Below are 26213 nucleotides of genomic sequence, written 5' to 3' on the forward strand. Positions count from 1 at the left end.
GGACGTGAGAATGAGTTCCGGACGAGTCGTGCGACGATGACGTTTGTTCGATATGTCTCGTGGCAAGTTAATCGCCTCGACGTTTCCATCGACTTCCATTCTGTTATACCCTTCACGAGGGGACTGAACCCCAGCGTCCACTTTCGGGAGTCGATCAGAAGTTACCTGAATCTTTTCTGTTTTCTCCTCGGTAGTCGAACATTTGATTCGGAGGAATGGCAAAACGAGTCCGCTTCTGCGGTGTCGAATTCCTTCATTCTCGTACTACGTAAAAGAACGCTTCCGCTTTTCAAACAAAGACAAACACTCGAAGAGAAAACAAAGACTTTCCATTTTCCGATTTTCGAATTTTAATTTCGGCAAACTGAAATGATTTAGTCTTGCTGGGACGGGCTTGTCCAGTTTGATAGGCTTTTGGCAGTGCAGTCGCTAGTCACAACACGAATTTCCTCTCATTTTCTAAGGTTTATTCAGTTAATTTAAATTCATTACAGTTTATATATTCACGAATATATTTCAAAAACTTTCAAGTCAATACATTTATAATAAAGATAATTATTTGATCATAAAAATTTAAATATTGCATATTGATTCCGGATACGAAATTGCGCGATGGCCGATATAGCGTCACCATAACGCTGTGGCTGAATTCTATTCAAAATCAACGTCAAGAGAATTTTTGATTCACTTCCCGTAAATCATTCTAATGAAATAATCTAGCGCTCTAACAGTGTGGCTTGAAAAAAAAAGGTCACGTGACCGTAATGAGCCAATGAGAGGGCTGGAAAGTACCCTACGTACGCATGCTCTTCCAGCATCTAGTGTCAACTAAAGCGACTACGTCATGAAGTCTGAAGTCTGAGAAAAAGAAACCGGTTCATTTCCATGGACATCAACGAGTGTGATTGGTTTGTTATCTTCCAGTGCTCCACACTGTCGTCTACTACATCAATTTTTTAATAATAATCGCAATACGTTTTGAAACGCAACAAATTTTAACTGCAGTGCAAGGGAAAGAAGTTTTAAGAAACAAGAAAAGTGGAAAGCTATGTTGAATCAAGTGTGACTGACTTGTTGTCATCTTGTAACATTATCAAGTGCTCCAGGCAAAACAACAAATCGAACATTCTTCCGTAAATGGCTTCTTATCTTCGCCATCCAATCCGCAGGATTAGTCTGTTAGAACGACGTTGCTACACAGCCAAGTCTCAACCATTCGATTCCATCCCCGCACCTAAAGGATTGCCGCTGGTGATTTAAAAAAAAATAATAATCAACCGGCGGTTGTTTCAAATTTCATGTAATTAAAATTCCCTCTCTATTTCTTCTTTTCGATAACGTTAGATAGGCACACTTTGGGACGTCATTCGTGCGGGTGGTGTATCACAGATTCATCGTTACATTGACGATAGACACCGCCAATTAGGGCCCATTTTCCGCGAAAAGCTGGGCCATGTTGAAGCTGTTTGGCTGGCGGATCCTGCGCTTTATCAACAAGTCTTTCAAAAGGAAGGCACTTGCCCACGACCGATGCTGCCCGAACCGTGGCTCATCTTAAACAAAAAACACGCGTACAAAAGAGGATTATTTTTTATGTAAGTTAATCATTTTCAAGCCCCAAAATGAGTCATTTCACTAACGAGCGACATTGGCGCGTTTGAGTGACGGATGAACGGGCGTACTTTCAATTTATCATTTCCATTTTGAACTCTGCACTTTTATCAAGGCAAGGCGAGGAATGGTTACGCTACAGGAAGATTTTAAGTCCGCTTTTACTGAAAACGGCCACACTGCATCGTCACATTGAAAGTTTTTATGACGTGGCTGATCGGTTACTTGACAAGTGGGAGCACACGGAAAACGGTTTGATCACCCAACTCGAGGGTGATTTGTATCGCTATTTTGTTCAGGTACATATTTTAGTGTTGGTTAACTGGTTAAATCCAGAATTTTAAATGAATCGAAATTTTAGGGTTTAATGTGCGTCGCCTTCGGACGTGTTATTGGCTTGGATCAGGAAATCGTTGACACTTATGTCCCTGGAATGGTCCAGCATTTACAGACGCTATTTGAGAGTATGTAGTTTTATTTACTTTCTTGAATTTTTTTACGTGTAGGTGTTTAAGAACGAGATAATTAAGACCAAAATAACGTGTTGGGCTTTAATAGGTAGCGCTCGTTTAACGCTTCTTCCCCCAGCTTTGGCCGCTAAATTGAATTTGGATGCGTGGCGCTGTTTTGAGCAATCAGCTCTAAGCGCTTTGCAATTAGCCAATCAGCTAACTCAAACATGTCTCGAGAAACTGCCACCGCAAGACGATAGTAACGAGGATGATTGCATCGTATCTTCTCTTCGACAACAGAAAATGGTTAAATCCGACATTCAACGAATTGTGGCCGACTTATTCTTGGCAGCCGCAGATACGGTATGCAAATATAAACTGGGAATTTTTGAATGACTCTTGTTAAAAATTTTCTATCGATTCTTACAGACATCACACACGACGCAGTGGGCACTTTACTTGCTGGCTCGACACCCTGAAGTCCAAAACAAAATTTTTAATGAAATCGAGTTAGTTCAATCTTCAAAGCAAAGAATCGGCGACGAATGGCAACATATTCCGACGATTAAAGGTTCTGTTAAAGAAGCTTTGCGTCTCTATCCAGTGGCTACTTTCCTCACTCGAATCATGCAGGAGCAATGTACTATCGGAGGTTACAGCATTCCACCAGATGTAATCTTTTCTCACTTTTCTCGTTAATTAGATAATATTATTTAAATTATTTGCAACTGTTTTGCTTAATAGACTATAATGCTCATGTCCGTCTACACGAGTGGAAGAGATGAGCGCTACTATCGGAATGCGCAGGATTTTATACCGGAACGGTGGAATCGACACGGGCCATCAAATGGTATGGTGATGGACCCTTTTGCGTCTTTACCTTTTGGCCATGGAAGACGAGGCTGTATTGGTCGCCGCCTGGCCGAGTCTCAGATGTACATTTTATTATACAAAGTACGTCAAATCGAAATAAATTTTTTGTTACTAAGTTTGTTGAGGGTAGTTATTACAACCAATCCTTTATTTCATTCTAGGCCATTCCAAGATTTACATTTCAAGCTGAGAATCACGTTAAAATGATCATGCGACTGCTGGGCACCGTAGATCAGCCAGTTCAATTGCGTTTGCGACCTCGCTCTTAATTTTTTTTTAATGTAAATGTTTTTTAAATTCCACATGTTTTTCTAATGGATTCCGGGATTCCGCACATGACTTTTATAGATGACAAAAATTTGATTTTTTACTCAAATTTATTCTTTCCCAACGCCGAAATATACAATAACTAAGATGTTTTAGCTAGTAATTATCGAGTCCGGTTATTCGTGTCTGGTTATTTTTCAGTGGCGAAAACAAAATCTTGCATAATTAGATTTTTAAAATCGAACGCCTACCGAAACAGAAAAATCATATTAATGAATCATAAATTTTAGAAGACAATCGCATGACCACTACTCGTTCTTTCATCTTTAAAAAAGAATTGAAAATGTTGGTAAAATGAATAAACTTATTGTAGTCACTTATCACAGAAGACAGAATGACTTTACGCGATAGTGCAAATTGATAAAATATCGCAACGATTTTCTCAAAATTTCCATATCAATGGTAAAAAATAGCGTTTTGAACGAAACTGAAATATTGTGAGGTAGGAAGTATGTTGTCACATTTGGAAACATGAAATTCGATTAAGCGAACTTTTCAGTCGTCCCCAATTTTTGCAACAGTATTACATTATTTAACATTATTACATTATGAAACTAAATGCACATAAGTGTTTGTATTCATTTTCAAAAATGCTGTATTCGTGGCAATAATAAAAAATATCAACAAATTTGGACATCATTGAACATTTTCAATTTTCGTGGACTTTTGTTGGGCCGTTGGGCGTTGCCACACCGTTACCTGATGCTGACTCAGTGCTGACTTAGTGACTTGTTTCAATGTTAAGAACAAAGAGTAAACAAACACTACACTTATAATAATTTTTATAAATCGAAAGATTAAAATTGAAAATAATTTTGAATACCAAAACTAGATACTATTGTAGAAATATTTATATTAAAGTATAGATCGTGAATTTTCCTGTTTCGGAAGTCGCTGTGTTGCCACCTTCGTTTCATGTCCTCATTCAAGGCTCTTGGGTGACTGCTTATCCACTTTTTGGTCTTTCTCTCTAGCCATCATGCCGGGCTTCACGAACAAGGTATTTCTCTTCAATATTGTGTATTTATTCAAGTGTCCAGTAAAAAAACCACTGTTTTTAATTGAATCCATTTTCCTGAAGCTGAAATTCAACTTAGATTGTTACTTTTCGACGGAAAGTGTTTATTCTAAGTGTTTTTCTTGGTAACAGTCATGGCGTCCATTTTACACGTGTCAGACCGAAATATCCAGCCTTTAGTGCTCTAGTTGCTAGACAATTAACAATTACAAATGCAATACTAAATTACATGTTATTTATGTATTTCTTTTCTTTAGCCGATTATCATCGATGCCCGAGAGCATCTTATGGGCCGATTGGCTACCATTGTAGCCAAAGCAGCTCTCAATGGACACAAAGTTCGTGTTCTTAGGGCCGAACAGATGGAAATCTCCGGAACTTTTTTCAGGTATTATTGTTTTTAGTGTGTACCTAACTGTTATGCCATTTAAATGATGATTTCAACACCAAACTTTGTGATTATACGTGAACATTAGTTAACATGCACTACCAACTGAGGCTGTCATTCCGACATGATTATATTTGTTGTCTCATTCAAGTCCATTAATGCTGTCTTTGTCATCTTAGGAACAAGCTGAAGTTTCTTAGCTTCCTCCGTAAGAGGTGTAATGTCAACCCTGCTAGAGGCCCATTCCATCACCGTGCTCCATCCAAGATCTTCAAGCGTGCAGTACGTGGAATGTTGCCCTACAAGACCTTCAGGGGTCGTGAAGCTTTGAAGAGGGTTCGCGCTTTCGAAGGTGTTCCTCCTCGCTACATGCGCGTTAAGAAGCAAATTGCTCCTAATGCATTGAGGGTTATTTGCCTGTCTCCTGGTCGCAAGGTATTTTAACAGTTCTGAAGTCCTAGATTGAAAAAATAATTCTATTTGTTTGCTTTTAGTACTGTCGCCTGGGACGCCTGTCTCACGAGGTTGGATGGAAGTACCAGGATATTGTTGCTACCCTTGAAGCTAAACGTAAGATCAAGGCATCGATCGCTTATGGCAAGAAGAAGGTTGAACAGGTAATAAAATACATCATCTTTATTTATAGCAGTATTTCCCACATTCTTGTGATGAATTTAACACCATTTAAGTGAAGACATGATCAATAATCAAACATGCACTACCAACTGATGAATGTTTATTATTAGATAATTATAGGCTACCAGTGTAATTCTTAATAATAAATTCATGTTTAATTTTGCAGAGAACCAAGGGACTCGCCAAGAAGAAGGTTTACGAACGCATTGTGCGACACCAGAAACTGCTTCAATCTTTGGGACACAAGTGAATATTCTAATTTCCCGTGGATTGATCAATACACCACTTGCGATCCTAGTTTGTATCTTTTTATTTTAATGGGCGGGAAACTGTCAAGTTTGGGAAACCTTTTCTTCGTATCAATCAATAAAACATCCTAAATAGGACTAAGTTGACATGAAGAATTAAGAAGTTGTTTGTGTGTTGAGCGGTTCCTTAGATTGTACATAGCCTAAGGGTGTGTATATGCGACACCTGGTGGGTGATTCTCAAATGATTGTCGTCGACTGCTAGACCAGACGAAAAGTGAAGGGCAATTGTTATAATTTCTCACGTTCGGATCTCGTGAGGAGAGTCACAATTTTCCTTGAAAATGAGCTAATAGTAGGCATTTCTAGGTTAATTCCAGAACTAATCCTAAAAAATTGGGACAGTTCTGGCCTGTAGCTAGTAAATAATTTATTGTCTTGGGTAAGCAGTTTAGTGTGCTGGTGTAAGGGTTGGTGTTTGGTTTGTTCTGTGACTTCAAATATTTGAAATGTATAGTCGATATAAAAAGTTAAAAGATGTGCTATTTGGGCGGTATTTGTGGGCTACCAATACTGTTAGTTGTGGACTTCTTCTAACTGCTGGAGACATCATTCAACAAAAAATTGAAGTGTACACCAACTCTAGTCAAAGCAATGGTGCAATTGATGTTGACCGAATAGGTAATTTTACAGTTTATGTTGAAGATTTGGTTTTTTCCTTTTCAGTGTTAAATTGCTTTGCATGACCATATAATTTCAGAACTTCTGGGACCTTGCTTGTTCTTGACTTGTTCTACAACCCAACAGTTTTATATTGTTAAGCTTATTCGTTGGTAGTCCAGGAAAAGTACCAGTCTAAAGGTCAGCAAAGTGTAGTGGATTTTAAGCTAAGTATGAGGGCTATATTAATCGTGTATTTGAACAACTCTTGACTGTGTTCTCTTCCCTTCAGTGTTTCACAATTCATTATTAAAGTATCTTATGTAATCTTCCAAAATTGCAGTCAATTCACTAGTAGTCTTTGATTACAGTTTTTACTTGTATTGGTTATTTATTTATTTAGAATTTAACTAAATATTCACGTTTTTTTGTTTCTTTTGCTGATTTGTTTTTTTAAAAGGTTGAACAAGGTTGTGTAAATCTGAAAGTATATCCAGAATCTGAGATAGATGGCGTTAGTAGCCTATTGTAACTTAAAAGTACTATAAGTAAATTAAAAAAAAAAAAACGAGACCAAATTTTATTGGTATGGCTTTTTCTAAAATAATGTACAGGTCGAATGGGAACTGTTGGCCTCGTTCAAGGATTACCAAATCATATTTGGTACACGTGGCTTGACCGTTTTCTACCAGGCAAATCTCTGATGACGGTGGGTAAAAAAATCGTCGCAGATCAAGTTATCTGTTCCCCCATATCTTCGGCTTCGTTCTTTGTTGGTGCCGGTATGTTGGAGGGCTGTTCAATGTCGCAAGGATGGGAGGAATACAAATCAAAGTTTCTGTTAGTGTATATTGTAAGTAAAATCGTGTATTTTTTAATTGGAATTTATCATTCTAGAATATTTTTCAATTCCGAAATGATTTGTTTGTACTGACCTCTAGACTGATTGCATCGTATGGCCACCGAGTCAGTTGATAAACTTTCTACTAGTCCCGGCCGTCTATCGTGTTCTCTACGTCAACGTGTTTACCGTAGCCTGGAACGTGTTCCTATCTTACGCTAAACATTTTGTAAGTTGCACTGCCACCTCTCCATTTTTACACGACCAAATTGTACCTAACAATTTGTGATTGACCAACAGGATCGACTGAAAATAAACGAAAATGCCGAACTGTACCCTACCAGCCACAAACGCAAGGAATTGTAGATCAAAATCTCACAAAACTGTAGACATAGTTGTATTTATGTAAAAATGCATAACGCAAGCGCCTGACGAATACACAAGTGACAATTGGCACATGTGCAATTGGCAAAAGTGGTTCATTGAATACGTTTTTTCTTTTTCCCGGTTTTTACTGGGGACACCTTTTGTTTTGCTTCATTCATTCATCACTTCCTACGTCTTTATTTGTTTTCTATCTTAAGCAAATCCTTTTTTGAATTTTTTTATTGGCTCTTTTCCCCTCCCTTAATGTCTATCTTTGTTTGAATGGTCTCTTTTTTTAGCTGTTTTCGTGTGTGGTGACCTTGACCCACATGATGGGACGCTGCGGATTGATTATTTTATTTGCCGTGTTGCTCACGCTTTTGAATGAGCAACCCTTTTTTTTATTTTTTCACGGAATTCCCCTCTCTTCCCTTTGTGTGTCGGCCTCATACTCACCGGTATACTTCCTCAGCGGTCAGAATTGCCGTGCTGTATCATATAAAGGTTGATTTACCAAAAAGAGTTTCTCAATAAATACAAATTTTTTTTTTCTTCTTTCCTAAGTGGTTTTGCCAACTGACGCATTGCTTCAGGTGCGTCGCAGTAAATAGGTAGGGGGGCTGCAGCTAGACAGCGAAATAATCACTTTGTTGTTGGGAGAACCTGTTTTTGTTTGTTACGTTTTTGTTGGGTTGAGATTGATGGCTTAACGAAGTTAGAATGCAAGTTTCATTTCGTTCGCCACGAGAGAGAGCTAGAAATTTGTTTAATGAGACTGGATGTTGTAAGTGATCGCTTATAGAAGTATAGTCCATCAAGAAGTCAATATAAGTAGAGAGAAGAAAATATTTTATTTTTTAGTCGGGAAAAGCGTAATCAAGACCAACAGGTAGAGCAGCAGCAGCAGCGAGTGTAGTAGAGAGACGACGAAATGAATTTGCAATGCCCGCCAGGTGTTGTTTGACAGGGGCTAGCCAGTTCCTGTTTTCGAAATTGTCTACGCCCGTCTTTTGGTTGGTTGGTACGTATACGTATGAAGCAACGGCGAAAATGCCAGATGGATTCAAAATTATGCATCTAATCGTTTGGAATCTCTTAACTTGGGAATATGTTAAAAACTAAATATGGATGTAGAAAAAAATTCATATTTCTTTGATGTTATTCACGTAATTGCGTGAGAGAGCCTCGAGTGGAAGTAGTTGAAATTTTCTTTGGCCCGTTAAGAAAAAGGGACCGAGAGTCCGCCCGTCGGCCAATAGCGCCATCATAATGGCGCGGGTCTTTTCTAAAAGAGAGAGAGAACGAAGCCCAGATGTATCCATCCGCCGTGCATACCTCGTCAAAATAGTTCCTCGGCTTTTTTTACATTTTCAGTCTTTTACGCAGTTTTTAGTGGATTCAATCTTAATGTAAGAATTAATTGAAGAGAATACCAATAGAATGAAAGGCAAGTAGTTTGTTTTATGGTTTGAGGACAGAATTAAAGAAGCGTTTTTTCGTTTTTTTGCTGGAACCAAAACTTGGTGGGAGAGAAGAGGCAATGGTGGCGCTGGCATCGCATTCAGACACCAAGAAGTACTGAAACTGAAACGACAATTTCTGCGGCAAGAGAGAAAGATGCATTGCCGTAGAGGCAAGTCATCAGCCCAAATTACGTCGATTGAGTGTGTTGTCTGTAAAGTTTGAATCGCGCCTCTTGCAATTTTGACACTCTGCTGGTCGGTGGGGCACACCACCTTGCGGGCTGACTCGCTTACGTCAGTTGTTGGAAAGAAAAAGCTTTTTCCCCAAGCGTCGTCGCGCGCGTTCCGGCTCTCTCTCTGTTCGTGAACTCTCCTCACCACCACCACCACACACACACAAGACCCAAAAGGAGGAGAAGAAGAAGACGAACAAGAAGATTTCAAAAAGTAAAAAACCGTGTGTGCATATGTGAGCAAGTGCGTGTTGGTGTGTGTGTCTTGTGTTAAGTGTGAATGTGTATGTGTTCTACACAGTGTTATCCATTGTGAGTTTGTGCCCGACTTGGAGCGACGCGTTCAGCGTGGGAATAAGAGGCCAAGTGTGCTTTAGCTGAAACTCTTCTTGCTCGAAAAGTTCTCTCGACTCGAGCGTAAGTCTGAAAAATGGATGCCAATCCTAGATTGCTGAGCATCTCTGGATCTTTCTAGAAATTCTTGTACCGATCACAGGCTTACATCATTCCTTTTTTTACGCTTTCAGGTTCTATCGTGTTCCTCAACTGAAACTCACCTCTCTCAAGATGGAACTGAACCAGTTGTGAGTTGATCGTAACAAGCAGAAGACCATGGCCAGCACCCAAGCTGAAGTGGAAGCTCCCAGAAATGGGCCCGAGATGAAGGATCTGGATGGACCCAACACCAACGGGGTGGATGCTCAGAGGGAGATGGAGACAAACAGTTCCAACGGGCCAACTTCCACCCCTGTCAGCAACAATGGCTCTCATGACATGAACGAAAGTAGCAAATTGCAATCAGGCGGGGGTTATTACAAACCTCCTGTAGGATATCCTGTGGACTCCCCCGCTGCTGGCTATGAAAATGCCCAATCTGGATTTGGATATCCACCTCACAGCTACATTCATCAACAACAGCAGCAGGGTGATTTGCAGCAGCAGGGCAGCTACCCGTACCCTCAGTATCCAGGCAGCAACCTGGTTCGAAATGTGTCCAGTCCTGTGCTAGCCACAAAACCAGTGGCTTATATGAATTCCATGCCCAGGCCTGGTGTTGGTCCTGTGCCGAGTTATCCTCCAGTTCATCATGGTAGTGGTGCTGCTGGTGGACAGGGTTATCCACCCTCAAGATATTCAACACCAACATTAAACCAACTTCTTCAGCCTGGATCAGGAGGGCCAGTGCAACGATATTCTTATGGAGACTATCCTCAACAGCAGCCACCACCACCACCAAATTCGCATCCAGCTGCTGGCTGGCCTATGCAGCAGCAGCAGCCCAGGAATTTTGCTCCTGGATTCAAGCCTCCACCAAATTCGATGCAGCAGGTACAGGATGACAACGTGAAGGTCAAACCGAATTTCCTTAGAAAAAACTTTCTTTATTGGAAGAATGCTGTGCACGTTGCGTCATATAGCCCATCGATCCTTTAAGTATTCTTTTGATTGCACGGCTATTAAGAGGCTACCAAAATAATGAATCATCTCGTTTATATAGAAAGTTGGCTAAGTCGGTAACGAACGGATCATTCCGTTAGTGGTCCGACGTCTACACCCACCTCTTGTTCTTGATCTAATTACGGAGCACATTAATGAATTGAATGATTTAAGTCGAGGCATTCATGAGAAGAGCTCCATCACCCCCAGCTTGAATCATTTACATAGATGGGTTGGAGGTCGGAACTAGATGTCTGAGTGAAAGATGGCCGAGTGAATGAGTGATTGAACATTTTGTTTGCCAAAACTTGGTGGAATATGTGTATTTGAGTGTGGAGCAAAAGAGCCACGTGGCCGTGTTTACTGACCCGTTATTAGTGACGGATAGAGAAGGGGGGAGGGGTGACGTCATTGACAGGCATCTTTCTCTCGTGCTACCCCCTGTCTTTTCTTTTTTTCTTTCTCTCCTCTCATCTTTTTGAGCCCTTTTTTATTGGTGATGGAGGAGGAGAAGGAGGAAAGGAGCTATTTGTGACTCTGGGGGAATGGCTACTTCTTTTTTCTTCTTGCTGTGTGAATATGAAATGTGATTAAGAAATAAAGTGATGATCGTCCTTTAAGAGCAAGGAAGCAGGAGGAATACCCTCTCTGTGTCCCGTTGAAACGCAACCCCCCACGGAGATAGTGACGTCACTATTAGCATAAACTATCCCTTTCGAATCTGGCCCTCACCCTGGGTGGCGGCACACTCACACACCGTTGGTTGATGGATTCATTTCGACTGATTACGTTTTTTCCTTTCCTTTTCTTGTGCGTTCAGGGTGGAGGCGGAGGATATCCCTCGTACGGACCTGGTGCTCCCATAGGACACGGAATCCAGCAGCAACGATACGCCGTGACGCCAAGTGGAGGAGGACCAGTCCAGCAGGTAAGAAGATGGGTACGGCCAACAAACACATAATAAGAAAAAAAAACGAGAGGAAACGCACAATACTACCTTTATTTAGCCTTTTCCATTGATGTCTTGCCTACTTTTCTGTCCATTGGACGATCGCCAGCCGAGATTTTGTCAGAACTATTCTCATATGGTTCGATCACAAGTTTGTTTTTACTTGGCAAAAGAAAAGAAAGACGGATCGCACAATAGGGTCTTCCCGTCCACTTGAGAATGGGAAAAATGTTATTGACAATGTGATTCGGCTCGCCCAAGGGCTATCGGATAAAATGTGTAGTACTTGTCTGGATCTATTTGGCTCTTAGCTCTATCTATCTCTCTGCTCCGGCTTGCTCTGCCCTACTACTACACCCGTATCAAGTGCTATATAGCAGTGGGAGTTGGTTAGTACTACTACGTTGCTTAAAGGCACAAGAGAGAGAGAGAGGGAATTCCAATGTTCATCCGGTGGAATGGGCTATTGTTAATGAAATGGAATGAGGAGGATGGGAAGGAAGGAACTGTTTAAGTTGCAAGTGACGAGTTTGGATGGGATTCCTGACCTTGACCTACACACTCACAGCCTGCGTTCACATGACGTCATTTTAATCTCACCCCACCCGCTTCGTTCTCTTGCCGATACTTTGGCACCACCTGTCCTTTTCGTCCTTTTCCCCCTCACTTACGTATTATGTGAAAAATTCGTTCGACTGTTTACATCATCTCCACGTGGCTGTCAATTCAGACTCGGCGTTCTCATTGATTTATTTTTCCTGTGCCGGTTTGTCCGAATTCGTTAGAATCGAAAGACACATTCTTTTTTTCTATCTCGCGCCCGTGAGCCCGGCTGGCTAGTAAGTAGTGAGCGACTAGAAAGTAGAGTGGGAAAATGGCCGCCAATGGAGGAGGGCGCCCAGCATTTTTTCTTTATTTATATTTTTCCCCTCTTTTTATTTTTTTGTTTGAAGGGGAAAAAACTTGACGAGCTGTCAACTGTTAAAAAAAGAAAGAAAAACAACTCGTGTTAAAAGTATTTTCCCGCCTTTTCCCCCCATTTCGTCTGCGAGAGATTCAAAGAAAAAGAAAAGAAAAACGTATAATCGTTTGAGTGACGTCGTCGTCATCGTTTTGGAACTCGGCGTTGTTTGTCTGTGTGTGCGCACACTCGTAGGAGCCTACGATGTTAGGAGCCGTTGGATGGTGGGGGGGAATGACGACGTGTTCCAGGGAAGCTAGGAGGAGGAAAGCGATTCATGCCGCGATGGCAATTTCGGCAGGCAGCGAACGCAGTCGGCAAAAGGAAAAAGAAAGGAGGAGCCTGGCGCACTTTGGGTGGAGTTTCGTGTGTGCGTGTGCGGGTCGATAGACGACGGCGATAATAAACGCGCGGACGTTTCTCCTCGAGGCCTTTTATGCTTCCCTTTTTCTTCTTTCGTCGGTTCTTTTTTTTTTTGTTTTGTTTCCGCCCGCGTTCCTTTTTATTTTTTTATTTTGTCGTGCTGGACAGACATAGGGGTTTGTGGTGGCGGCAGCAGGAGAAGAAGAAGAAAAATGTTATAAAAATTGCATTCGAGTCGAGCAGACGACACGCGCCGGGCTTTCTCTCTCCCGCCAATGAGATAATCAGAAGCCACTCTGAGTGGAAATGAGGGAAAAAGATGATATCCAATTCTGGGCTGTTTAATTGGCTGCCGAGTGAACGTCCCTTTTTCAAAAATGGACAGCTTAAAAAGTTCAAAAGCCGAAGTGGTAGTAGTTTTTTTTTCGAGAATTCCTTGACGTGTGACAGGGAGGATATGCTTCAACGGCCGCAAGTTCTTTCGTGTCTAGAAAAAAGAGACTGTCTCTGATAATGGGAAAAGAGCCAGGGAAAAAGTAGTAGAAAAGACTAAAGGAGAGAGAGATAGGGAGGCGCGCTCTTCTCTTCCAATTCTCATCCATCCGTCGGATGATGTTGTGGAAGAGACAGCACAGACTAATACATGAGTGGAAAAAAGAAACGGCTCGGCGTTTTTCTCTCTCTGCGCCCGCGCTCTTGGGAAACGAAATATCAGTCGAAACTTTTTTTTATTTCTATTTCCTCGACGCCATTTTATTTCCTTTCTCAAAAAAGTCCTTTTTTGAATTTGTCGTCGTCACGAAAATGCTTGAAGTTGACTCGAAAATGTTTTTCCGAAGCGTTTTGTGTTGTAACCGGTGGAATGTTTTGTGTTCCCGCCATCATCTTCCACCTTTTTTTCTTTTCTTTGATATACACGCCCCCATCTTTTTGTCGAGGGGGAAAAACGAGAGAGAGAAGGAAAAAGCGAGGGCCGTTTCTTTCTTCTAAGCTGGACTTGGGGGGCCTGTCACGGTTTAGAGGTTCTCTTCTATCTTCTTCTTCTTCTTCTCTACTACCCGGTTACTTTATATTTATATATTTGGTGCCTCGTGGTGGAAATTTCCTCGACTGCGACGATGCCGGTAGAAAGGAGATAGACCCCATCTGAAATAAGAGGCATCGGCTAGAGAGAGAGAGAGAGAGAAAAAGAACGAGGTTTTTCTTTTTCCCTTTTTCTATCAGCCAAGAGAAGATTTTTACCCGAAGCCTTTTGGGGAGGGGGAGGGTGGGTGGGGTTGATGACTGTGGTTCTCGGAAAACCCAAAGCGGGTGGTAGTGGTGGGCGTGTTTTTCCTCGTGTCTCGTTCCCCATTGATCCGTTTCCCCGTAAACGAACGCCATTGGCTGAAATCGCTATCCAAAATGGCCGCCGTCTCTGACGCCAGCGAAAATAGGGAAGAGAGGAAAAAAGGAGAGAGAGAGAGAGAGGAGGGGAATAGGTTTCACCATCCACCGCTGCCAGCGTGGTATGCACTACACATAGATAGATGCCCGATGGCTCGTCTCTGATACACACATTTATACGTTATATATAAAATCATCCTTGCTGTGTGTATATATCTCGTGATTCCAACTTTTCAAAGATCGAGAGAAAAAAAAGACTTGTTTTTTCAAATAGCTGAAACGAAAAAGAAATGCCCATCTGCTGTTCAATTGTGGGACAAGGTCCGTCGCTGCTGCTTTGTTGAGCAGCCACACATGATTTTTTTTTCTTCTTTTTATTATTTTTGTGTTTTTCCACCGGCCATAACTGCCGGTGTGTTCCGTGTCTCAGGTGGTGTCTGTCGGCTCTAAACAGCAATTCCCGGTTTCGAAATATGGAACAACAACAACAAACTGACAGAGAGAATGAGATAGAAAGAAATATGTTATGATGCAGCAGCAGCAGCAGCGTACACATGTACAAGGGAAAAGAAAAATAAGGGCTTCCTTTGTGTGTGTGTTGCCTGCTGTCGAGTCGATATATGTACCGTGGAACGATTGGGTTCCCATCCTCTCTCTGCTTGCTGGCTGGCTGGCTCGACAACAAAAATGCCATTTGAAAAGGGCCCTTTTGCCGAACCCCTCGTCGTCGTCGTCGTTTTCCATCTCTCATTCCCCATCTTCTTCTTCTCTTTTTTTCCACCCAAGCTTGTCTTCTACCTTGTTGGATATATAATATAGTAAATAGTAGGAGGGAGAGAGAGAGAGAAAAGTTCCATCCCTCTTGAGCGCATTTCTCTCTGTCTTGCTGCTGCTGCCATCTTCATCGTCGTCCGTCGACCGACCCCAAAAGCCGTGGGGAAGTGTGTGTGCATTAGCCCAGCAACACACACACACAGGATGCGCGTCCCCCATGCGCTCCCCCCTTCGCTTCTATAATGCTGCCCTTTCTCTCCTCGTTCCCCACACAATCTTCTTCCCCCATGGTACACACACACACACGCAGCAGGGCTGGAACCTTGAGTCGTCGAGTCCAGCAGTATACACGCCAGTCATATATATATAGGATAGTATACAAAGCACATGAAGCCCCCCAAGCTGCCTGCCTGCCAACCGTTCCGTTGTGGGGCCCTTATCTCCCTCCCCTGCTTTTGGCGGTGCTCCCCCCCCCCCATCCCCTTCTCTCTCGGTGACTGTTGGGCTCCTCCCTCCTCCAAGCAGCGCGCCAGTGGCAGAGTCGCCAGTTTTTCGGTTCAGTCGTAGCTGCCTCGGATCGAGTGGGGGCGCCGTCAGACTTTCTCAACCTCCGTGTTGTTTGATATTGAATCGACCGGTGTGTGTGTAGTGTGTGTGTGTGTGTAGAGTGTGTTGTATATGTATGTGAATGTGTGTCTGCTTGCTCGCCACACGGACTGACTGACTGAGTGAAGCCAACGAATGAATGTGTGATGATCTAAACTCGTGTGCTCGTGATCGTGAGTTTCTTCCCTGATTGTTGTCTCTTTTCCACTAGCTAGGAGGACCTTCTTTCTCTCTCCATCGACCGCCATTGTGTGTGTGTCTCTCTCTCTATTCCGGTGTTTCCTCAGTTTTCTTTTTTCCTTCTCCCATTTGATCCTCGATGCCGGCGTCTACAACTGCCAAACGTTAAAACATTCCGCTCAGAGTCACGAATCCTCGACTCGATGTCTTGCATTTTAACGTTAGCGGTCGATTGAGTGATCAGATGACAGGGCATTTAAACGAATTTTTCAAACATACATTCCGTCGGCCAGAAAACGTTTTTTTTTCCTTTCTTGCTGTTTCTGGCAGGTTTCTCGTAGATGTCACTACTAGTCCGTGTGATGTTTGGGTTTAACAGTTGACTTGACCAAAATGCCGTCTAGAAATTCATCGTCACCCTTTTCTTTATTTTTTCCCCTTTGAGAATTTCTGTTAAATTATTTGAACGTGTAAAATGTGTTTAGAAATGAAACGATTCTTTCTTTCTCTTTGAAAAGCAGCCGCCGCCATCGCAACAGGAACCCATCAAGGGCAGTGGCCCAGGATCTGGGGAGACATCTGCCGAAGCGAGTAACAGCGCGACCGCTGCTACTGCATCCAGCATCCAACGGAATAGCAGCAGCCCGTCCACTTCGACTCCAACAGTCCCGACAACTTCCACGTCAACAGCCGCCGTCAGCAGCAGCAGTACGCCAACGACGAGCTCATCAACGGCCGTCGCTTCGCCGGCTGTTGGAAGGCCTCCACCGGCCCCTTCACCAGCCAGTCGGTCCATGTCCCCGGCCCTTGGTAAAAAACAAAATTTTCTTTCTTTCTCCCATTTTGTGTTTTTAGAAAAAAAAATGAAGAATGGGTTTAAGCGATGCTTTGGTGAAGATAAGCGGATGGAATCAGTTGAGCGTGAAACTGAAAACAACAAGTTTTGTTGTTTCCGACTTTTGAAAAAACAACAAAAAACAAAAAGAAAATAAAGGTCAAACAGAATGAGAAGGAAAACAAGGGAAATGGTGTTTTATTTTATTATTTTTTTCAGAGTTGGGGATATCCCCGATGTTAGTGTATGTCTCCCCACCCCCCTTTTTCCTCCCATTCTAAAAGCAAATCATGGCGCGGTATGCCAAGTCAAGTGTGGCCGTTTGTGATGGCATTGGATGTGTGAGTGTACACGTTGATCCAGGGCTGCTGCTGTTCCTACTACGTGACCTTGGGGAAAGCCCTTGTCTCATTTATGCTCATCAACATACGCAACAACAAACGTCCACCTCGAAAATAGATGGGCTACCAAACATTCCGTTCGATTCATCAACACGCCCCGCAATCGCCATTTCTCTTATTTTGTTGCTTCATAATCTAATCCTCTTGTCTTTTCTGTTTTGTGGTCAATATTTTTTACAGGACCGCCGAATAGTAACAATAATAATAACAGCCACGTTTCGCCCAGTCCGGGTAGCCAATCGGACAATAATAATAGCGGACCAGCGCGTATGAGTCATTCTCCCATGGCAGCCCAAGGTATATATATATATAGCCATCCATCTATTTATTTTCTTTAGCTCATCGATATATAAATATAGCGCACTGTCAATGCTAGAGAAATTCTTCACGACACACCTGTTCTGCTGCATAACCAGACAGACAGACAAACAAAACAACAAAAAGGATCAAAGACTTGGGGGGAAAGGATGTGGGAGGGGAACTTCTTGTTACATACCCCACCTTGATCCTATTATGTTTCTTTTTTTTATTATTCATTTATTTTTATTTATTTTTTATCTTTCGTACCCAAATGAATGTCAAGGACGAATCACTTACACACTATTCCGAAAAGTGATTGGGGTATGTGATTGGATGTGGCATGTGCACAGGATAGATTCTCTCTCTCCCTAGATATTATGTTGCACATGTATTGGCAATCTGCTGCAGCTGCCTCGTAATCATCGGGACAAATGTTGAACAACAAAAAAGAAAAGACTCTTAAAGAGGTTGTTGGATCGATGATTTTAGGAAGCGGTTCTTTTGAAAGAACGAAAAGCGGTCGCTGGATGACGCCCCCCAAAATAACTCAAATTTCTTAGCCTTATCGACAATCCCCCTCTGATGCATTTTTTCTCTATCTTTGTCGTCTCTTTTTTCTAGGAGCGTATCAGCAGCCGATGCCACCTCCGCCGCATGTTGGCATGCCGTCGTACAAGATGGGTGGCTCTCCGTACCAACAGCCGCAACAACAGCAGCAACAGCAGCCGATGCATCATCCACAGCAGCAGCAGCCGAGTGGCCAGCCGCAACAACCACAGTACCTGCCCAATCCAATGTACATGCAACATCCGAGGCCACCCATGGGACCAGGAGGCCCAAGTCCATATGGTCCAACTCCGGTATCTTATGGGCCGCAGCATCAGCAACCTCCTCCCCCACCGCAACAGCCTGGTGCTGGAATGCCACCCAATAGCAACACCAGCCAAAATCCCATGCCACCCGCTAGCCCGGGTCCCAACCGATCGATGACCCCGCACATGGGACCCCCAACACCCTACCCGGGATACCCACCAGGTCTGATATTTTGCCACATTTCATGTTGTTTGGAATCAGCCACTAATAGTTTTCCATTGTGTGACGTGTTTTCTCAGGCGGTCCCAACATGAACCAGTACGGACAGCAACAACAACAACAACAACAACAAAACTGGGGACCGGCCAATACGATGCCTGGAGGACCTCCCGGTAGCCCAATGCCTGTGCATGGAGGCAAGGGCGCGCCGCCACCTTCCGGTCCACCTACTTCTGGGCCCCGGCCTCCTGGCCCGTCTCATACTCCGCCCCACTACATGAAGCAGCACTTGCAACATCATTTGCAACAACAACAACAACAGAAAATGTATGGCATGGCTTCGTCGCCCGGTCCAGCGCCCGGTCCTGCGCCACTTCAAGGGCCGCCGCAACCGCCTTCTCTTCCGCAATCGCAACAACCGCCAACGCAACAGCAGCAGCAGCAGCACATGGGGCCTTATCCTCCACCACCTAGCATGAACAATGCTAGCAGCATGACTGGTAGGCACCCGTGTCCACGACACTGAACAGAGGATCACAACTCAACTTTGATTTTAACCTCCCGTTGTTTTATTGCTGCAGGTCATCCTCCGTCAGCAGCTTCTCCTGTTACCAATTTGGTGACGACAGGACCGGACGGTGTGGCTGGACTGGACGAAGCCTCTCAGCAATCAACGCTGTCCAACACGTCGGCGGCCTCTGGTGACGACGTTTCGGCCCCTTCGACTCCACGTTCGCGCAAAGAAACCAGCTCGATGCCAATGACCCCGTCCGCCCATCATCCGCCCTTTTCTCAGCAGCCGCCGCACCAAATGCTCAGTCACCCACCAACGCCGCAGAGCACCGTTCCCAGCCCGGGACCGGCCTCCTTATCTTCCCAGCACGAAGATTACAATGACGTACATAGTCCGGGTCCAGGTGTCGGTAACTGGAGTGTCTCTACGCGACCTACACCATCTTCTCCGGTATGAATCAGTTGCTTTTTATTCATTACTTAACAAACTTTTTCACGTTTTGTTTTTCTTCCAGAAAACGTCGCATGTTAGTGACGCGCTTGCGCGGATGTATGACTTTGATGATCATCCTGATCGAAGGAAGTTCCTCGATCAGTTGCTGCGTTTCATGGAAGAGAAGGGCAGTCCCATTACGGCCTGCCCGACTATATCCAAGAATCCGTTGGACCTCTTCCGTTTGTACCTGCTGGTTCGGGACCGTGGAGGTTTCGTGGAAGTGACAAAGAACAAAGTATGGAAAGACATCGCTCAGACGCTGGGAATCGGTGCTTCTTCCAGCGCCGCCTATACGCTACGCAAACACTACACCAAAAGCCTCTTCCCTTGGGAGTGCAAATTTGACCGAGGAGGCGTCGATCCACAGCCCATACTCAATCAGGTACGTCATTTTGTTGCGGTTTTTATTACAAGAAAAAGGGTTTTGTCTGGAATTTTTAATAGCGATATTTAAATTTTTTTACATTTTTCGTGTTCGTATTCAGAGAAATTATTTCCACATTTAAAAAACATGTATAATTTGTAATTTAATAATGCGAATCGAAAAGCAGTGGGCTTTTTGGTTTTATTTTATTTTTCTGTGTGTGTGCGTGTGAAAAAGTGGGATTACAGAATGAACCGACAACAGCGCATAGCAGTCGAAATTTTTATCAGAATTAGTCAGTTTTTATCTCACAATAACAATACTCGAGATTGTTTGACAAAAACTGACGCATTTTAGTAAACGAATCGACCCAGATGTCGTGGATTATCAGTAGCTCAGTGGGGTTTTTGTTTTGATGCTATTAGCCATGTTTTTATTTGTGCTAATCAACCGTTTCTGTATCCCTTTAGGTGGAAGCCACAACCAAAAAGAAACCGGCTCCTAAAATAAGTGTGCCCTCGCCGGCTGGATCATCCAACAGTCAGGATTCGTTCCCGTCTTCTGGAGTGCCGCCTATCCCGTCTATGGATGGCTACCCCAATGCACACTATCCTGGTTATCCTCCGCCTCATGCTGGAGAAAACATTGCCGCAAGCAATCCATTTGATGATCAACAACACTATGGTGGCAGAGGCGGCGGTGGACATCCCGGCTATCCGCCACACCAACAGCCTCCTCCCCCGTCTGCTCAGCAGCAACAACAACATCAACAACAGCAACAACAGCAGCAGCAACAACAACAGCAGCAACAGCAACAGCAACAGCAACCTCCTTCAATGTACAATACAATGGCTGGTAGACCTGGAGGATATCCTGGCCATCCGGGTCATCCCAATCATCCTAATCACCCTGGCAATCATCCAAACCAGGGAGGATATCATCATCCGTACCAAAACGAGTACCCAAACCCAAACAACCAGCAGTATCCTCCGTACGCGACTCCTCCAAATCGAACAATGTATTCAGCGCCCTACCCGGAACCTTACAACCCTCAAGCGCCACCGAGTGGACAAGCTCCCCCTCCTGGGCCAGGCCCTGGGCCATCACCTTCGGATCCTTACGGCCGATTTATGCCTCCTAATCACGCTCCAGGAGCTGCAACAGCATCGGGGCCTTACCCTCCACGACCGCCTGTGCCTCCTACGGCGTCAACTAATGTGTCGACACCCACGTCGACACCGAGTCCAAGTCCGGCGACGATAGCCACTTCGACTTCTACGGGGTCACAATCCGTACCCCCGTCACCCCTCGCACAATCCATGCAGCCACAACAACAACCGCTCGTTCAACAGCAACAACAATCACAGCCTCCTCAGACGCAACAGCCGGGTAATACCAGTGCTGGACCCAGTCCAGCTCCCAGTCCGGCACCCAATGCGGGAACACCTGGTTATCCAGAACAAACTGATCCGTACCAGGTAACTTATTTATTCTAGTTACGAATTTGCCTCCTCGTGTAGTTCAAAGTATTAACGAAAGTAGAAGAATGCTATCCATCTTTTGATTGGCCATCTGTTTTTTTTTTAAGCATGACTAACCAAAAGTAACAAAGTACACGCACGATGCTTGATAGATTTTGTTTCAATTTCGTGTATTAATTTATTTTGCTGTTTCTATTTGATTAGTAATTATTTTCTGTTTAGTTTTATTTCGATTTTATTTCTCATTATCTCGTTTTTTGTTTCCTCTTCTCTAATCCGCTCCGATCATAATTTTGATTTCATCTGCAACTACAGCGGAGTGGATTGCGCCAATTGTTGGCCTCGTCGACCTTGTTGGCTCCGCCTTCTTCTGATAGACAGCCTGTATGTGTTTTAATTTTTCCCCATTTCTCTACTTAAATCATTATTTCTTTTTTCAAAACTAATTTGCGTAGTGCTTGATAGTTGATTGCTGGATTGGTTTTTTTTAACAACACTAAAAAACAACCAAAAAATCTCTTCTTTTTTCTTTTACTCCAATTCTGAATATTTTGTTTTGGCCTAAATGATTGACGTTTATTTTTTTGAAAGGGTTATCCGGGTGGAACCACACCATCCAATTTGGGTCCACCTGCTGGTCAGCCTTATCCAGGACTCATTCGACCGGGGACTCCTGGGCCGACTCCTTCAGGTATGCCACCTCGCCAGTCGACACCCACTCCGACCGGTCTGAATCCACCGGTTGGCGGAGTAAGTGGCGCAGTAGTTGGACCTAATCCCAATGCTCCTCCTACGCCCGGCGCCCCGATTCAGCAACAACCAGGACCAGGGCCTTATCCACCTTACGGCCCTCCTGGTCAGGCGCCCAACCAACCACGGCAACCTTCATTCGGTAAGGAATTCATTCACGTGTACTATGTGTCTAGTAAGCGGTGATGGATTCTTCTGTTGAAATTTATTAAATCTTAATTTGATTTTTTTTTTTCTAATGTGGGTTTCTTTTTTTTCTTACTTTAATTAATCGTCGCGATCCACTCAGATCCTTACGGATCTTACCGGTCACCTTATGGTTTGGCCGGTTCCGGTGATCTTACCTCAAGTGGTGGTGGTGGTGGAACGGGTGGAGTCATGGGTTTTAGTAGCAATCTTGCAACAGGCGAGTGACAGCACTCTTTCCAGTTGTCTTGTGTTTCGTTAATCGCATGCCTGCTACTAATGCAGTACTGCACCCGCTTGTCAGCTATTCATGTCATGTCGATCAGCCAATTGAAACTAATTGTTGTTGTTTTTTCATTCTTGGTTTCTTGCTATTCAGGCTGGAGGAATAACACGCCGTTCGTAAACCAATACCCACAGCAGGGCAATAGTCCTGGCCCGGTTCAGACAGTCGGAGCTCCTTGGGTGCCACCAACTGGAACTCCCCAACCTCGAAATCCGGCTTGGGATCAAGCTCAAAGATACCCTGGTCCTATACCAGCCACTCCAGCTACCACTATCAATGGAACAAGCCATCAGCAAGGGCCGCCAACGCCAGTTGTGGTCCCTCCACATCCGATGGCGCAACAACAACCACAACAACAGGCGCAGCAGCAGACTCAGCCTCAACCTCCGCAACCACAACCGTGGTCTGGACCGCAGACGATGGTCAACAATAGGCAGCCATTTATGGGACCTCGACCGCCCTACACGTCGCTTCGTGCCCCAGATGGGAAACCGTATCCCATGCCGCCTATTCCAGGAAAAGGACCGATGACGGGTCCACCTGGAGCGGTCAATTATCCACAAGGCATGCCGCCCGGTCCGCCGGCCAACATGCCAATCTTTCCGGCGAAACGCGAGTCGTTTTTCCCTCCAGATTCCGTCGAAGCTGTGGTGCCCGTAATGGCTAAACGTCGTCGCCTTTGTCGCGCTGATATGGTTCCAGTCGATGCATGGAGAGTTTACCTGGCCCTGAAATCCGGTCTGTTGGCTGAATCTACCTGGGCCATTGATGTGTTGAACGTGTTGCTGTACGACGACTCCAGCGTCCATTACTTTAGCCTGGCCTACATGCCTGGTCTGACGGAAGTTCTCCTGGAACATTTCCGTCGCTGTCTGTCGCAGATCTTTACCATCCTGGAAGACATGGAAATTGGTTTCGACCGGATTGAAGAGTTCAAGAGCAAATTGAAGCAAAGATCCATTAAACCAGCCGATAGTTGCCAGTCGGTCGGCGAAACAGCCACCGAAGAGGACGAAGACGCCTGGTGGAATTGGCCCAAACGGAAAGCAGAGCCTGACGGCCTGGACGTTGCTGATTTGGGGGCTGTCAAGTCCTGCGATTTGGCTGGAGAACGAGTCCGTTACCTCGACGGGCCTGATTGGTCAATGAACACGCGACGAGGCGAGAAAGTTGGCGTCGTCTCGAGAGACAAGGAACTGTTCGTCGTAGACGTCAAGAAAGAATGGGACGTCCATGATGGACTTGAAAGTGGCATGGACCAATGGCAGATCGGTGGCGGCGATACCACTCAACATATTGTCTCGCACTTTACGGCGGAATTGGGCATCGTCCCCTTTGTTCGTGTTCTCAAGAAAGTGGACAAGAAAGCGGCCGAGCAGGCCGCCAAAGAGGCGGAAACGAACGAAATGGACTGCCAGGTGGAACTGACCGGCGAGAAAGAGGCGCCAGCGCAAGAGCCGTCAAATGCAACACCAAATGTATCATCGGCCCCGACTAAAAACTGTCTGATGAGTAAGCCCAGTCGCAGTTTGGCTGATGTTCTCAAGAGAATCAAGAAGGAAGACGTTGCCGTGGACCAAGAGATGATTGCAGAGCCGCCGCAGCCGGAAGTGACTAACGAAGCAGTCAAACTTGTTGGCCCATCCGAAAGTCGATTGGACGAGACCGAGATCAAGAAAGAATCGACCACGGAACCGATTGCGGAACGACCGGTTGTGAAACTGCCTGCCCGGCAGCCCGAGTCTTCGTCGACGGTAATGGTCCTTCCAAGTGGGAACCGTCTCGTAATCCGCGATCCCCACGGGACGTTAAAGCGGCGTAAAATGGATGAATATGAAGACGAGTGTTACACGCGTGATGAGAGCAGTCTCTATTTAGTAGACGATAGCCAAGACGCGCTGGCCAGACGTGCCCTGGCCCTATCCAATATATTCCGGAGCCTGAGCTTTGTGCCAAGTAACGAGACGGAGCTGGCCAAGAATTCGACACTGCTGGTCATTGTTGGCAAAATCCTCTTGCTACACCACGACCATCCGCTGCGGTCTTCCCACCAGAAGAATTACGATCGAGAAGAGGATGTGGACTTTGCTTCAGTCGACTCGTTGGGCGCCAGCGGTTCGGCTTCCAGCAAATGCGAAACGGACTGGTGGTGGGACACGTTGCTGGCCCTGCGCGAAAACGTCCTCGTACTCATGTCCAACATTGCCGGTCAACTGGATTTGTCCATCTATTCCGAAGAGATCGTTCGGCCAGTGATTGACGGTCTACTCCATTGGGCCATCTGCCCGTCTGCTCAGTCACAAGATCCTTTCAGTTCATTTGGTCCTCACTCGACGTCGTTGTTGTCTCCACAGCGGCTCAGTTTGGAAACCTTGAGTAAATTGATGGTGATGGACTGCAACATGGACTTGATCCTGGCCACTCCGCCGTTTTTGCGACTGGAGAAGTTGGTCCACTTCCTGACGCGGTCTCTCTGCCGCACTGAGGACCAGGTGCTTCGAGAATTTGCCGTGAACTTGCTTTACTACTTATCGGCTGCCGATTCCGGCATGGCCCGGCTCATCGCCCTGCACAACAACAGTCTGGCCTTGTTGGTGTCGTTCGTCGAACAGGCCGAGGCTAATGCGCTGGCTGTGGCCAGCCAGCACGGCATCCAAGCGCTGCGCGAGAATCCAGAGTCGATGGGCACCAGCCTGGACATGTTGCGCCGAGCGGCGTCCACCGTGTTCCACATCTCCCGGCACCCCGAGTCTCGCCCGTTGCTGGCCAAACTCGAGCAACGGCTATTGGCTTTAGTGATGTCGCAAATCATGGACCAGAGTGTAGCCGCTCTCCTCTCCAAAAGTCTCTACCTCTGCAACAGTGATGACGAATGAGTTACACACAGATTGACCCGGCAATTACGACTAAATCGAATGGCGACTACGACATAAGACATAAGACAAAGATAATGATGAGTGGAATCGAGTCTTTGTTTCAGTTTTTTTTAATTAATTAAAATATTATATTATTGATACAAAAAAAAGCGAACGGAAATCTCACCAGCATTGGCTATCATTCCTTGTAATATTTTCGCCCGCCTCTATATCCCCCTTCCTTTTTACACAGCCCATCACCACACCACCTTCACCTCCCCCCTCTCACCTTAAAAAAATTTTTGTTTGTTTGTTTGTTGGTTTGTTTTTTTCTTCCTTTTGGTTCTCGTCATTCTTTGGGAAATTCTCTCTGAACGTGTTGAAAATGAGAGAGAAAGAGAAAAGAAAGAAGAAAAAAACGCTGTGAAAGTTTCTTTAGTGTGTCTGTGTGTGTGTGAAGCCGTTACCATGCTGATTGGCTTAAATACTGCGATCATGTGACTGCTGAAAATACAAAAACTCTGCTCTACAATGGCCCACGAAATTCAAAAAAATCTTGCGACGTTGAACGATTTCGGCGCTTTTTTTTTCTTTTCTCCGGCGTCAAAGAAGTCTGCGAATGTGCGAGCGTGTGTGTGTGTGTGTGTGTGAGTGAGTGAGCTTTTAAAAGACAAGAAAGTGGGGAGGGGAAGGTTCCGGGTCCTCTACTACCACCTGTTGTTTTGCTGTGAAAAAGTCTTCATCAACGTTTTTTATTTGATTTTTTTTTTCTTGCCTGCCAATTTCTCTACAAGTTTTATATGCCCCAATCCCCATTTCTTTCGTCGATCTTTATAAAACTCCTCGATAATATTGTGATGAACCAGAAGAGATGTAGTCCAGCCCTAGGGTCAAATCTGAAGAAATTTGCCAGAGAAGAGAAAGAAAAAGAAAATCCCCCCA

The 26213-nt window shown here is 44.7% G+C and overlaps 4 protein-coding genes across 9 annotated transcripts; all 4 read left to right on the plus strand.

Annotated features, from left to right (window-relative positions):
* Window positions 1-866: 866 nt before the first annotated feature.
* Window positions 867-3358, plus strand: LOC124327514 (cytochrome P450 315a1, mitochondrial-like). Its single transcript, XM_046786477.1, has 8 exons — window positions 867-1251; window positions 1345-1595; window positions 1727-1910; window positions 1973-2075; window positions 2170-2426; window positions 2493-2735; window positions 2808-3017; window positions 3098-3358. The coding sequence occupies exons 1-8, from the start codon at window positions 1138-1140 to the stop codon at window positions 3203-3205; spliced, it is 1470 nt and encodes a 489-aa protein (XP_046642433.1). The 5' UTR covers window positions 867-1137; the 3' UTR covers window positions 3206-3358.
* A 774-nt stretch (window positions 3359-4132) lies between these two features.
* On the plus strand, window positions 4133-5602 carry LOC124327536 (60S ribosomal protein L13a-like). The gene is made up of 5 exons (XM_046786504.1): window positions 4133-4263; window positions 4539-4669; window positions 4849-5104; window positions 5164-5286; window positions 5472-5602. The coding sequence occupies exons 1-5, from the start codon at window positions 4243-4245 to the stop codon at window positions 5553-5555; spliced, it is 615 nt and encodes a 204-aa protein (XP_046642460.1). The 5' UTR covers window positions 4133-4242; the 3' UTR covers window positions 5556-5602.
* Window positions 5603-5801: 199 nt separating this feature from the next.
* Window positions 5802-7541, plus strand: LOC124327537 (mpv17-like protein 2). Its single transcript, XM_046786505.1, has 4 exons — window positions 5802-6234; window positions 6828-7066; window positions 7155-7283; window positions 7355-7541. Exons 1-4 carry the CDS (start codon window positions 6063-6065, stop codon window positions 7418-7420), a joined length of 606 nt encoding a protein of 201 aa, XP_046642461.1. The 5' UTR covers window positions 5802-6062; the 3' UTR covers window positions 7421-7541.
* A 1340-nt stretch (window positions 7542-8881) lies between these two features.
* LOC124327498 (AT-rich interactive domain-containing protein 1A-like) lies at window positions 8882-25805 on the plus strand. 6 transcript variants are annotated; one of them, XM_046786433.1, is made up of 14 exons: window positions 8883-9533; window positions 9644-10445; window positions 11374-11493; window positions 16291-16582; window positions 17189-17305; window positions 17930-18343; window positions 18421-18840; window positions 18922-19304; window positions 19369-19731; window positions 20184-21191; window positions 21510-21578; window positions 21786-22086; window positions 22234-22350; window positions 22510-25805. In XM_046786433.1, the coding sequence occupies exons 2-14, from the start codon at window positions 9729-9731 to the stop codon at window positions 25290-25292; spliced, it is 7104 nt and encodes a 2367-aa protein (XP_046642389.1). In that variant the 5' UTR covers window positions 8883-9533; window positions 9644-9728; the 3' UTR covers window positions 25293-25805. The 6 variants fall into 6 exon arrangements, with proteins under 6 accessions (XP_046642394.1, XP_046642389.1, XP_046642390.1 ...); XM_046786434.1 differs by having other exon boundaries at window positions 16294-16582; XM_046786435.1 differs by having other exon boundaries at window positions 11374-11481.
* Window positions 25806-26213: the final 408 nt, after the last annotated feature.

Source organism: Daphnia pulicaria, chromosome 2 (genome assembly GCF_021234035.1).
Source record: "Daphnia pulicaria isolate SC F1-1A chromosome 2, SC_F0-13Bv2, whole genome shotgun sequence".
Classification (NCBI taxonomy): domain Eukaryota; kingdom Metazoa; phylum Arthropoda; class Branchiopoda; order Diplostraca; family Daphniidae; genus Daphnia; species Daphnia pulicaria.